Source organism: Mesoplodon bidens (genome assembly GCF_964165515.1).
Source record: "Mesoplodon bidens genome assembly, chromosome: 18".
Lineage (NCBI taxonomy): Eukaryota > Metazoa > Chordata > Mammalia > Artiodactyla > Ziphiidae > Mesoplodon > Mesoplodon bidens.
Genome location: NC_138175.1, coordinates 21,947,457 through 21,961,925, shown reverse-complemented (window position 1 = coordinate 21,961,925; position 14,469 = coordinate 21,947,457). Strand labels below are relative to the sequence as shown.

Below are 14,469 nucleotides of genomic sequence, written 5' to 3'. Positions count from 1 at the left end.
TCCAACATGTCAATTATCATCAAAAGTAGCCATACCTGGAGCATCATATAGATATATTTTCTAGCAAATTGTCATAATTATTAATATAACATTAAAAGTGTATGTTTTATATGTTGTACTGTAAATGCAAGTAATAACCTCATCCTTCTCAGGTGTGACACTTAAAGATCCTAAAGACTGATATATTTGAGGACGCACTGCATGAACATCAGTAACATAAACCCATGCTTTTGGACTGCCAGCAGAATCTTTTGACTATCTATGCCTGCATGCAATTCTTAGAAACATTTCTATGGTCCATATTAAGTTAAAAGTAGAAGGTGATATATTAAAATGTTAAAATTAATTTCTTTAAGTGTATACCAAATGGGTTAAAAATATATACAATGCTTATACAAACACTTACTGTCTACTGTCTGCTATCAGTGGAAACAATGATATGTTAATAATTGGATTCTACATCATCTCTGGATATTAGCACATTATTGGTGTGGAAACCATGCTCACTTAAATCTTTTGGGAACATAGTCAAGCTTTTCCTGTCTGTAGATACGGTAACATTTATACTGGAAATACAAGAGGGTGCTGTGGAAGCTTTAAGCCCTTATCCTTTTCTGACCCGGACGTTTGTATGTTTCTCAGCAACATCCTTGAACTCACTGAGCCCCGTTTTTCTTGTCTGTTAAATAATTTGGTAGGTTCAAATTGGTGGTTCTTAACTATGAGTCCCTGAGACACGAAAGTTACAACTGGAGTCCTTCCAGCGATTTTTTTTTTTTTGCGGTATGTGGGTCTCTCACTGTTGTGGCCTCTCCCGTTGCGGAGCACAGGCTCCAGACGCACAGGCTCAGCGGCCATGGCTCACGGGCCCAGCCGCTCCGTGGCATGTGGGATCTTCCCGGACCGGGGCACGAACCCATGTCCCCTGCATTGGCAGGCGGACTCTCAACCACTGCGCCACCAGGGAAGCCCCCTTCCAGCGATTTTAACATCTCAAAAATCCATATGAAATCCCACATTTATCCTTGGTTAATCTGAAAATTAATTGGCAAAATTAATTGGTAAATGCCTTTGATGAAATCATAGCAAGTAGCCCCATAAATTGTGATCTGAAGCAAAGAGGCTACAAATAAATGACTACATAGGTACGTGGAAATTATATTCAATAAGTGGGCAAAGTATCTGATTGGCAGGCTATGTACGTACATATAAACATATATATTTGATAAATTTTAACTATAATAGTAAAAGCGGATTGTTTGTAAACATCTTTCAAACACATGGGGGTATATTGTGGAAAAAAGAAATGAGTTTGGGGTATAATATTGTGGACTAGCAGTTTCACAGGACTTTAGTGTTTATTCTTTTTTTTTTCTTTTGCGGTACGCGGGCCTCACACTGTTGTGGCCTCTCCGGTTGCGGAGCACAGGCTCTGGACGCGCAGGCTCAGCGGCCATGGCTCACAGGCCTAGCCGCTCCGCGGCATGTGGGATCTTCACAAACCGGGGCACAAACCCGTGACCCCTGCATCGGCAGGCGGACTCTCAACCACTGCGCCACCACAGAAGCCCAGTGTTTATTCTAATAAAAGGATCCTAGAATCAAATTTGGTACAAATGGAGTGAAACATTTTGGCGTGGGTTTTGGTTGTTTGTGTTTGTTCACTCTTTCCGTTTGCTATTTGTTTTCTGTACGGAATTTGCAGAGCCTCCTTCTTGGATGCTAACGCCCGCTGGGAATCTAAGCACAGTGGAGGAGGTTGGGGATATGCCTCCTCCCAGACACATGTTAGCATCAGTTCCCACCCCCACCATCCCCAGCCCTGGCTTTGAGAGCTGCCAGTTTTCATACCAGTCTTCAAGTCCTGTGGTCTCTTAATTTGGATCCACAGTTGAATTTATGATAAAACATATTTTAGGATAAATTCTTAAGTTTAAGTTGAATTTTAAGATATGATTTTAAGAGAAAAGTTGCATCTAAGATTATATTTATTACTGTGACATGGTGCAATACAGACAGTATCTAATCCTCACAATAGTCTTGTTAGGTGGCCCTTTGTATATTTTAGAAACCTAAGACTCAAATAGGTTTTAGTGAGCAGGCCTGGACTCCTTATTCACAATGTGTCACAAATCACAACTCCATTCCACGGTACCTGTCTGTGCTTCTACTGAAAAGTAGGGTTGTCCTTCCAGGATACTGTACACTAACTTGGCACTGTTTCCATAGGTGGGGTCATCTGCGTCTGAAGCTGTCACCTGGATTACTGACGTTCCTTAAAAGTGAAATACAGTCATTAGCAACAGTCCCTCAGCTTTTCAAATTATATTCTAGTTTGCAAAGTTTTATCTTAAGATTAAAAAGTGAGGAGAGCCCCAAAATTATTCAACATGCTTTCATTTTCCGGGGTTGAGATGCAAAAATAACCTCCTTCCCTCCCTCTCTCCCTTCCTTTCTGTTTAATTCCCATAGCTTAAAAATGAACCTTCTATATTCACAGTGCATCCTGCTATACTTAGTAGTTAAAATAATAATATGAACATTATTGCAAAAACATTCTAAGACCCATGCAACTGGAATGTTCAGTATATCAAATAATTAAATAAAAATCTTCCCAAATAGTATAATAAAGGATAATTAATGATGAATTGCTTTTCATGAAAGGACAGAGTGCAGTCCTCCATCTGTAGCAGAGCAATAAATACATCATTTTATTGTTGCTTTGCATGTAATAAAATGGCTGCTAATACTACATTTTAATTAATTGATGGCTATAAATATTGTACAGAATGTTGTTCCCTACTGGCATGAAAATTGCATCTTCCCATCTCTAACAGGTCTGGTAGTCATATAATAGAAACCAGTAGACATCTGGTGAGATCTAAGGCAAGCATTTGTGGGTCACAGTGGAAGGAAACCAGCGAATTGAAGGAAGATGGGATTCTGTTTTTCCTAGAAAAAAACCTCTGTTCCCTGATGGTCACAAGTATCTGAGGGCATGAAATGCTGGGCTTCAGAATGGGGCAGGGGAGATGCTCAAGGGAGAGAGCTGGTTATTATAGAATTCCTCTGTGCCAGGCATTGTTTGGGGCATGTTCCATGTATTCTGCCCCTCTGCTGGGTGTTTTTACATTCACTGTGCTTGTGAGGTACTTAGTATGACAGGTAGGAAGTTTTGCAACCTATTTTTCAGAGTGGGTTATTGCCAGAGTCAGGAGTCTAACCTCTACCCAGCAAACAACCAAACACAAGTTCTTTCTGAGACAGTTTCAGCAGAGGGGCCAGGTTCTATGTGAAAGGCAAGGGAGTCCATTTACATAGCCTCTGATGACCCTTTAATTTACAAGGCTGTCAGTGATTTTCACATGGCATAAAAATAAATCTCACTTTTTTTTTCTGTAATTCATTATTTCGTACAAATAACTTTTTTCTGAGCTATTCCGACATAACTAGGCACTATTCTAAGTAGTGGAGATTTATAAGGGAGTTAATAAGCTCTATTCTCTACCTTCATGGTAGAGCTAGGGAAAGTATTATTTTTTATGCTTAATTTGCTTCGAGGAATCCACTAAGTTCATTACAACTCTTTGTATTTTACATCTATGTTGTTTAACTCTCATTAGAGTTTACATTATCCTCATTGTATAGATGACAAAACAAAAACTGAGAAAGATGTAAGATGTTGTCTGGGTTGACCTGGCTGGTCAGAGGCACAGCCATGATTCCAACCCAGTACTGTCTGGCAGCAGACTCTACTCTCATAGGCCACGATGCAAAGTCTGATGTTACTCCTTAAGCACCAAGCTTCCCCAAGAGGTGGGATCAATGAAAATTCCCCTAGAGCATCATGTTTGATGGCTGGCCTTTGTCCCCTGGCTCAGCTGCTGACACTGCTGTCCTCTATTTACTGATTTATTTGATGTCTGCTATTTCTCATTAAAGTCCCCAAGTGAATACTGAGAAACTAAAGAATTGGGCAGGGCAAAGGGAAGAGAAGAAGGCAGAAGAGGCTCAGCTGGGTTTTCATAAAGTAGGAGAAGGGTTTGACTTTAGCTGGAGGAGAAGGGGACATTTTTTTTTAGCATCAGAAGTTCTATATGCAGAATGGAAGGAGCTTAGAGTTGTAGAGTTACTTCTGTATCTAACACTCTTGAGCAAACTGATTCCCAATCTTGATGCTTAGTTTTCTCATCTGTAAAATGGCCCTGATGATCCTTACATTCATGGGAACTTTATTATTTTTTTAATTAATTTATTTATTTTTGGTTGCATTGGGTCTTCGTTGCTGTGCGCGGGCTTTCTCTAGTTGCGGCGAGCGGGGACTACTCTTCATTGTGGTGTGCAGGCTTCTCATTGCGGTGGCTTCTCTTGTTGTGGAGCACGGGCTTTAGGCACACGGGCTTCAGTAGCTGTGGCACATGAGCTCAGTAGTTGTGGCTCACGGGCTCTAGAGCACAGGCTCAGTAGTTGTGGTGCACGGGCTTAGTTGCTCTGCGGTATGTGGGATCTTCCCTGACCAGGGCTCAAACCTGTGTCCCCTGCATGGGCAGGCGGATTCTCAACCACTGAGCCACCAGGGAAGTCCTCATGGGAACTTTAAATCTCTGATTCGCATAAGCATACTCACTCCCTGATTAGTACAGCTCTGATCACTGTCTGAAAAACAAATCCTTCTTAATATGAGGCATGCTTCTCAGAAGACCATAACTGCATGCATTCTATAAAGCCAAACAAAGGTTATTGCCAGGAGAAGGTAGCTAGTTGAATAAATCTTTCACAGAATTGTCCTCTAACAATGTGATGTGTCTTTATGCAAGATAAAAGACATAGCTGCTTCTGAATTATTCTAACAGATGATGACATAGTGTCATGGTTAGATATATATTCTGGATTGACTTAATAGCTCAGATGACCTTGAATAAATTCATTAACCTGTTTCTAGCTTGGATTTCCCATCTGCAAAATATGTCAAATAGGACCTACCTCCTTGCAAAGATGAGTCACTGCAAAGATTAAATGCAATACTGCATGTAAATCATTAATTAGCATGGTGCCTACATGGTACAAATACTGCTATTACTTATTGAACACCAGCATGCACTAGTGACCAGATGTATATTATTTCTAATCCTGCATGACTAGTAACTTTTATCCCCATTTTACAGAGGAGAAACTCAGGCTAAGAGAACAGATGCAACTGATTCCCAGTCACAAGGTTAATAAGCACCAGGGCCAGGATGACATGGATTTGATTACGTTTTTCCTACTCTTCCACACCTCCTCATATTTTGTAAGCTTAGAGTTTAAAACCTCAGGGCAATTAAAATATTTGAAACTTCAGCTACATATATGAAATTTTTTTGTTTGTTATTCTGCCATAGAAGATACAGCATAAATTCTACTTCCTGATTTGGGAGAATAGGCACCAGCCTGCCCACCCACAGACACCAGGCCTGCAGGTGGAGTGGGTCTGCCCTCCCCTGCCCTTACGTACCCACATTGGACCTCTCGGGCACATTGGCATGATAGGTCTCGTGTAAGAACTCGGGAGGGTTGTCATTAATGTCCTGGACCTTGACGATGAATTCTGATGGCGGTTCCAGGGGCCGGTTGGTGTCCCTGTCCACCGCCTGAGCCATCAGCGTGTACTGGGCTCTCTCCTCTCGGTCCAATGTCTTGGTAGCATGAATGTTCCCTGATTTGTCATCAATCACAAAAATGGTTCCGGCTCCTTCACCTGAGAGAATGTATTTAATGTTCCCATCACCAGAGTCAATATCGGAATGAAGCTAGGAAAAGAGAAATCGAGATTTGTAATTCCATGACGGATGCACTGGGGAGGTAGAGACACACTTACATGCTGCTGAGACAATACGCTGTTTACACACACACACACACACACACACACACACACACACACACACACACACACTGAGAGGGAGATGTTCTCACCCCATTTTACAAATGAAGAAATGTAATCTTAGAGAAGATAATTGTCTTGGCCAAGGTCACACAGCTGGGGAGCAGTGAAGCCAGGATCCAAACATTTTTAGATTTTAAAATTCATGTTCTCCCTCCCCCTCTCCCATTACATATGCACATATACAAAATATATGTAATATACATTAGTTCAGTTATTTTGAAAGAAATATGCACATACTATAGAAAATAAAAAACCACACATTTGTGCAATAAGTAAATCTTATAAGTTCTGATTCCCATTCCTTCTTTTTCCCTGCTCAGAGACAGCTCTTATGACCAGTTTCTTGTGAATCCTCTAAGACATATTCTATGCATATGCAAGAATATCTCTACAGATACACATGCTTTGGTTTATTTTTACACAATAAAGTGCATAGTGCACATACCACTCTTCACCTCTGCTTTCCTACCACAATAAATTCAGAGGACCCTTCCACACTGGTACATATAAATTGAGCTCATCAATTGTATGGATGTTATTATAATTTCAGTCCTCTTCCAAAGGACACTAAGATTCCAAAGGACACCAGGCTTTTGTTACCTCAAACAAGCCATTGGTCAGACTTTCTGAAAGACCTGCTGTGTGGCACGGGACGTATGAGGAGCTGAGGATGGAACCTGCCTGAACAAGCCCCCATTCCCATCGTAAGCGTGGGGTGAGTGGGGTGGGTTGATATATATGCAGCTCTTACGACTATAGCAAGACTGTATATCCTTGGGATTTTCCCCCCTCTGTTGACAAAGCCCAGAGAAATGATGGAACTTGCCTAAATCCACAGTTGGCAGGGCCAGAAAGTCATCCAGGTCTCCTAACTACCCACCTGTGCCTTCTGCCTTGACTCTGCTCTGTGTGTTGTAACATGGAACTCCCCCACAAAGACCATGTCCAATTTTCCTGTAGCAATAAACTCTTCATTGTACCTTGTTACCCAACCTCAATTTCTGCAGCTATCATCTTGATGAGTTCCTCTGCCCTCATTTTACCCTTTGTGGGAAAAGATAAGTATTACTTTCACCATTCTCATAGGCTTCAAGAGTAACCAAGTGGATTAAAAAGCCCTTGGTTCTACCTACTACGTAAGAAAATCTAGTATAAACTAAAAAGCTTTATTCAAATGACATTCAAATATAATAATGCTTACTACTTATAATTATTATCTTATTATTTATTATCATTCCATTTTAATATTATTAATGTGATTTTAATTATTATTATTATGAAACCAAGACTTAGAAAGCTTGTCCAGAATCACAAGGCAGGATTGAACACATTGCTTTAAAAAATTTTTTGTATTGTTTCAGTTTCCCCCAAAATATCTAACTGATTTACAGTGCCTCAGTGAAACACCAAATATTTCAGCTCAGGGGGGTACCTGTAGGTACAAATTACGTGTTGATTTTAGTCTATAGTGCTTCTCAGGAAAAGAAAAAGAGCATACTTTCCTTCAGAACTTGTTATTCATAACAAGCTATGTGCTGTCATGAAATTATGACTACACATTTCTTATGAATAAGGCAGTTTGCGAGTAATATACAAAGCTCTTTGAATATATGAAGCTACAGAGGATGACCCAAATTGCCCCAGTCTTCATACAAGTTTCCACAGTGAGGGCAGGATCCCTGCCCCCATTCCTCTGGCTCCCCACCTAACCCCCAATAATAGTTTATGTTCATTTGTTTTTCCTGCCTCAGACCTGGCAAAAGTCAGGGGCTCAGCCATCTGAATGTGCAACAAGGAAATCAATGCAACACTTACTTTAATGGGAGTATTTAGACAAGGAATGTTTCTAGGGACCCTCATATATTACATATTAATTCGGCAAGACTCTTGGGAATTAAACGAATTTCATGATCAACCAAATAACTGAAAAACATTTAAATATACTGCTCATTATTTTTATCTTGTTTTCAGAGTTCAAAGTTGGATATAAATTCCTTTTTTCCCCTCTCCAACAAAGATGATCCATACAACCAACAATGATATTTATTAGTTTCCACACAAAAAGCAGTTTGGCAAACCATTCAGTGCTATCAAGGGATCAGTTGCTGAGGTGGACACAGCCAATTCCTAACTCCCAAGACTGATGGCATCCCCTCTGCAGAGCACAGCCTGATGCAGACTGTGCTTCCCGCAGGAAATCTAAAAGTCCATGGTTTGCCAAATTCCACTTTTTGAGAGCATCTTCTATCACTCAACCTTGAATGTCATCAAATCAAAGGTTTTTAGGGAACAAGTCATCTAGTCTAATCCTCCTATTCATGGGGGAACTACAGATCAGCATTGTCTCAAAAGGAAGTTCCATAGGATCCAACCACTTTATTTCTTTTTACCCCCATCCAATCCGACATCAGGCTCATTTTCGTGTGTCTAGATTTTCCATCCTCTTCCATCTGCTGCCTTTTAGGAGGCATGACATCTGCTTGCTCCACAGAGATGCTGAAATGGCCCTCTAGGTCCTGTCTCTTCTGCACTCCCCACCCTAATACACACCCTGCTCCCCACTGAGAAAGTCCCTGTGGCAGATGTTCTATTTTCTCAGAAAAGTTCATGCACAGCTCTCCACGTTGTTCCAGCCACACAGCTCCTGCTGTGTGTGGCTCAAGTCTCTTCTTCCTCTCTGGGCATACAGCCCATCTCCTTGATGGAGGGAATTCTATGTGCCAATTATTTCCCTGTGCTCCATTTCTCAAGGATACTTCTACTTTGGGTGTAATCTTTCCATTTTGGATATAAATGATGAAATTGCTCGAGTACATCTCTTCAAAAAGGCACTTTTCCAACCCTTAACAATATTATTGAGATGCTAATATGAACGTCCTCCAAAGATGCCAATTCCATAAACATGGAATGCTATTCTCAAGTTAAGCAGCAACTAAGATAACTTCATTGGAATCTATGAGGCTCAGAAATGAGCACCCCACAAATCTTCTCTTGTCCCTTTCCCCCTTGGCAGGATAACTTTTACTCATCCTTCAGGTCACAAGTTATTACCACTGTCTCCATGAAACTTCCCTTCATCCCTCCCAAACTTTACCATGCAAATTGAGTTGCTAGTGAATTTCTTCATTATTCTACTCCTTGTTTTAGTTTTTTAATTGCTTAGGTAAGTGTCTCTTTTCCACTAGTCCCTGAACTCTTGGAGACCAAGGACTATTTTACCCTAGTTTACCATTTGCCTCGCTCTGTACCTTCCCATAGCAGGCTTTATGTTCTTATGTGTGTGAACACGTATCTCCTCGCAGTTAAGGTCACTGTTCTCTAAAAGATGGCCGTATGTTTTACCATAATTGATATAGCAGACAGTCAGTTTTTCAAACATATTTTGTGTGTTTGTTTTTGATTTTTAATTTTGGCTGTGCTGTGCGGCTTGCAGGATCTCAGTTCCCCGACCAGGGAGTGAACCCGGGCCTCCTCAGTGCAAGTGCCAAATCCTAACCACTAGACCACCAGGGAACTCCCTCAAACATATTTTGAACTCTCTACCCTTGCACTTTTTGGAGGGGGTACACAGAGAATGCAGGATTTCTCAGTAGTACTAAGACTCTCAAGCTTTCTGAAATGGGTTTTGCCATCCCTAAGCCAAAGTGGATAAAATTCCACCCATTCTTTTGACACATCCATTCATCTTGTCAAATATTCACAGAGGCATCCCCAAAGCTGGACTTTGGTACAGGACCTGGGGATACAAAAATGATGCTGTTCCGGATGGAAAGTAGCTTAGGGTCCAGTGAGGGAGACAGATGAATACGTAGACATGTGTACTACAGAAAGGAAAGCTATGATGAAAGGAGTCCAGAGCATCATAAGAACACAAACAATGCCATCCACGTTTGGGTTTGGATGTGGTAGGGGAAATGCCCCCAGTTGGAGAATGGTTAAATACATAATCATCATTTCTATTCAGTAGACTACTGTGTAACCATTAAAGAACAGAGTTTTGAGGGCATGACATCAAGTGGAAAACTGAAGTGTTCTTAACATGGATAAGTCTATGAACTAAAAAAAAAAAAATGGCTAGAAGGATGTATGAACAATGATTTTGCGGTTTTACTGATGGCCAGACCATTATTATTTTCCCTCCTGTATTTCTGTTTCGACCATACCCTAGTACAGGGATGGTGGAGAGTGAGACGTAAAGGTGGGGTGACAGCAGCCTTACCCTGCCCACGAGCACGGGGTCAGGCCCGGTGTACTCCTCGATCACGAAGAACTGGTTCCAGACCCAGCCTCTCTTGGAGCGCTGCAGCACCTGGCCCTCCTTGCCCTTCTCGTGGTGCCCGTGGAACGAGGGTCGCAGGTGGCTCCTACGCTCCGTGGCGAAGGCCTGGCTATGGCACAGCATGCCCAGGCACACCAGGGCGGCTTGTAAACAGTAGTTCTCCTTCATTTTTGGTTACGTGGTAGGCACAGGAGAATGCGGCTGTCACCCCTTCCAGCGACTGTGCTGCGGCCTGGCCACTGGTGGCCTCCCACGCGTCACGCCGAGCTCTCTCGGACTGGAATGTTTCTCCTCGCTGAGCACATCACGTCAGGGCTGCCCACTTCCCCGGTCGGCCTCTGCAGGCAGAAAGAGAGGTCAGACTCGTCGCAGGCTCCATCCCCACTTCATTTCAATTCCATTCTGTAAACACTGACCCACCTTGGACCCTGTTAGGGCTTTGCTCTGGATACTGAGGATGCAGAAGCCAGTGAGAAATCGTCCCTGCTCTCTGGCCGTTTACCACGCGGTGCGTAAGATAAACACATACACGAAGAAACCCCTCAGGGTCTATATGAGGATAAAACGTGTGCGCTGTGGAATCCAGCTGCCCAGGTCTGAGTGTCACTTTTACCATTTACTAGCTCTGGGTCTGGTTTAAGCCGACACTGAGCTCAGCTTGCTCATTTATGAAATGGGCTCGTGAATCGAACTCACTGCAAGATCTACACAGGGATACACGAGTAATACCCCTAAATCTCTTAGCACAAGGCCTGCTATACAGTAAATGCTTCATATTTATCTGTTATTATTATGATCATAACTGCTTGGGTATGTTTTTGTAATAGGGAAACTTAGGGCATTATGGGCAGCCAGGAGAGGAACACATAATTGATGGGGGTTGAGGATGGAGATGGCAGAGAGTGGGGACTGTTAAGGAGGACTTCCTGGAGGATGGGACGGATGGGCACAGCCATCAGACGAGTTACTGTGATAAGAAGGGAATGGATGGGACGTGCAGGTAGAAGGAACAGCGTGCCCCAAAGCCCAGAGCTGGTCACAAGCACAGCACGTCCCAAGACTGTTCGGCTTACTGGATGGTATAAGAAAGGAGGAAGCCAGCAATGAATCCTTCTAGATATGGGAGGTCGGGGCAGACCCTAAGATGGTCACTGATGGCCACTAAAACATTTGTCAGTGAAATAAGGGGTCAAATTCTCATTGTTGGATCAATATAGTGTCAATTCAGTAAGCAAGATTTGCTCTTCTCCGGTCCAGTGTCCACCCAAGAACCTGAAGATCCTACCTTAACCTGACAGTCTTTCCAAGGATACTTTATAAGCTCTCTCCAACAAGGAAAAGCAAAATAAAACAGCATCCCCACCAGCTGGTCCAAAGGTCTTGTTCCTGGCACCCAGCCATGACTCAGCTACTCATCGATAGTAAAGATGAGCTGCTAACGCCTTTCCATGCCTCTTGTGGTTTCTCACCTACAGTCACTCCAATCTTCTCTCTAGCACTCTGGTTCATATATATATATATATATATATATATATATATATATATATAGCTCACATCTTCTTTATTTATTCCTCTGTTGATGGACATTTAGGTTGCTTCCATGTATTGGCTATTGTAAATAGTGCTGCAGTGAACATTGGGGTGCGTGTATCTTTTCGAATTATGGTTTTCTCGGGATATATGCCCAGTAGTGGGATTGTAGGATCATATGGTAACTCTATTTTTAGTTTTTTAAGGAATTTCCATACTGTTCTCCATAGTGGCTGTACCAGTGAAATTGGTGAGATTCTTGAGTGTTGTAGGAATAAAAACCATCACCTAATTCTTTGCTATATGATTTGGATGAAGTGGTTAGATGGGAGAGGGGGAATAGGAAAGAGAGAGAATGCATCTTGGCAGAGTGGAATGTACCTAGATTTGGAGGTCAGGTAAACGTGAATTGGAACACCACTTCTGTATATTTCAATCAGGGTGGCCTTCGACATGTCAGTCAGGCACTCTTAGCCCCCTCAGTCTCATCTGAACAATAGGGATGACAAGAATTGGTACACACATGCAGGGCTGAAGACAGAGAGGGAACTGGGCACACACTGGATCTCTTCCTCTCTTTCTAGAGCACCATAGTCCAAGCATGCAGCCCTCACTCAGCAGAAGGAAGCACTCTTGCCTTGCAGGTGGAGATGCCCAGAAGACAGGGGTGAGGTGCTTTCTCTAAGAGGGGAATTGAGGAATAAGAGTTACATGAAGGTACCACAGCCATCTGGCCTTAGAGGTCTCAAAAATAAGGGAACTGGTGGCATTCTAATTTGCTGGTGCAGAACCCCTTTTCTTCTGAGGCTCTTTGATTTCATCAACCCAAGCCTTTCTGCTCCTTTGTAATATGGCAAAATGTTATCTGGGGAGGCCACAGATGTGCATTCATTTCAGGTGTCCATCATGGTCCTCAAGACCATTTTATGATGTGTTATGCAAGTCTCTTTTCAGAGAATAGGGAGTTTAGTGTTTGTTGTAGACAGACTCTGGGATATGTAAAAGGCTGTGTGCAAGAAGAGAGAGAAAGATTCAAAAGGCAGTGTCATCACTTAACAGCTTCACCCTGAGACTCAGGCATATCAATACTACAGCAAATGCTGTTTCTTACAAGGCAAACTGACTGCATAGAAAGAGCACAGGGAGGGACCAGAAGGAGTTTGATCCTACACGGAGGCAATGTGAAGCCATAGGAAGATACCTGCATTTAAGTCAAAAAGCCAAAGATATGATTAAGAATCTGCCACTTAGCTGGTACTGGGACCTCCCTCAGCTCCAAGAGGGTGGCTCTGCCTCATTCCCTGTGAAGTGAAGCCATTGGGTGACATTTTCCACAAGTGGTTTCCAGGTTCATGTTCTTGTTTGGAGTTGGGGTGAGATATCTTGGGGGCACTTCTGATTCATACACCAGCTCCTTACTATACTGGTTTCCTCTTAATGGTTGGGATGATATCTTATTCACAATTAGATGGCCAATGCCTGAGCTCAAAGCAGGACACCAATTAAAGCAGAATGTATGATTTGAACCCCATACTTCAAGTTCAAACTTGATATTGCCACCATAGAATCTCAAGAAGAAGAAATAGAAAAGAAAAAGCATATGGTGCAACAAGACCTCTGCCCATTTTATACCATGCCAATTAGTAAGTGTTCATTCACACGGTGATAAATTATTCTTGCATATAAACTGTGAAGTGTATTTGAAAGAAAGGGTTAATTAAAGTTGATATTTCTGGGGCTTCCCTGGTGGCACAGTGGTTGAGAGTCCGCCTGCCGACGCAGGGGACATGGGTTCATGCCCCGGTCCGGGAGGATCCCACATGCCGTGGAGTGGCCGGGCCCGTGAGCCATGGCCGCTGAGCCTGCATGTCCGGAGCCTGTGCTCTGCAACGGGAGAGGCCACAGCAGTGAGAGGCCCGCGAACCGCAAAAAAAAAAAAAAAAGTTGATATTTCTGCACCTCTTTCTTCTGGCTGCCATTTTGCTGTAAAGCACAATTATTTCTGACACTAAACGTGTTGAAACTAGATGACAACTTTCTTTTTCCTTTACAGAAGAAAAATTCTAGCCTAATACTAATGAATTTAAGAGTTTCTACATGACCAATAAACAATAAATTTCACTCTTTGTTAAAAAGGTGAAATTATCTATTTTCTTCTGTTGGAGAGAATAGCAAAATCAACTTGCTTTTAAAAGTAATTCCTTGAAACCGTTATTTATAAGTGCTTATATGGCTGTATGTACTATATAAAGTTATTTTAATGGCTAATCTCAGGTATGTTAAGACGAATTTTAAGACATTATTTTTTAATTCAATTTCAGAATGAAAATTTACTTAGCAAAAGCTTTTTCTAGCTATTGCTCTAAAAACTTTACAAATAGTAACTCATCCATTAATTTCTATAACAAACTTATGAATAGGTACTGTGAATATTCTTATTTTAAAGGATGGAAACTGAGGCCCGGATAGATTAAGCAACTTGTGCAAAGTTATGCTTCAGATAAATCGTAGGGCTGAATCTGAGCCCATGACGTTTGGCTCTAGAGTCTGTGTCCTTAACCAGTGAGCAATACCAGCTATCACCACTTGTTGGTTTCTGAGATTCATAAGGAGACGATATGGACACTGTGATAAAAACAGTAACCTAGATGCCACGTGCAGTAAACCAGTATGAGAACCTAGTATATACTCATAATATGACTATGATGAAAATGTCAATAACCGTAAACATTTGTCC

At 42.1% G+C, this 14,469-nt stretch overlaps 1 protein-coding gene across 2 annotated transcripts in view; it reads right to left on the bottom strand.

The window, feature by feature from the left end:
• Positions 1-14,469, bottom strand: part of CDH11 (cadherin 11) — a 144,803-nt gene that overhangs the window by 36,983 nt on the left and 93,351 nt on the right. The window contains exons 1-4 of one of the 2 annotated variants that reach the window (XM_081217523.1): positions 12,256-12,280; positions 10,143-10,540; positions 5,495-5,789; positions 2,156-2,275 (exon numbers count right to left, since the gene is read on the bottom strand). In XM_081217523.1, coding sequence (XP_081073649.1) covers positions 2,156-2,275; positions 5,495-5,789; positions 10,143-10,370 — 643 coding nt within the window. In that variant the 5' untranslated portion in view covers positions 10,371-10,540; positions 12,256-12,280. Of the gene's footprint in view, positions 1-2,155; positions 2,276-5,494; positions 5,790-10,142; positions 10,541-12,255; positions 12,281-14,469 lie in introns of those variants that run through there. The other variant, XM_081217522.1, reaches the window with a different exon arrangement.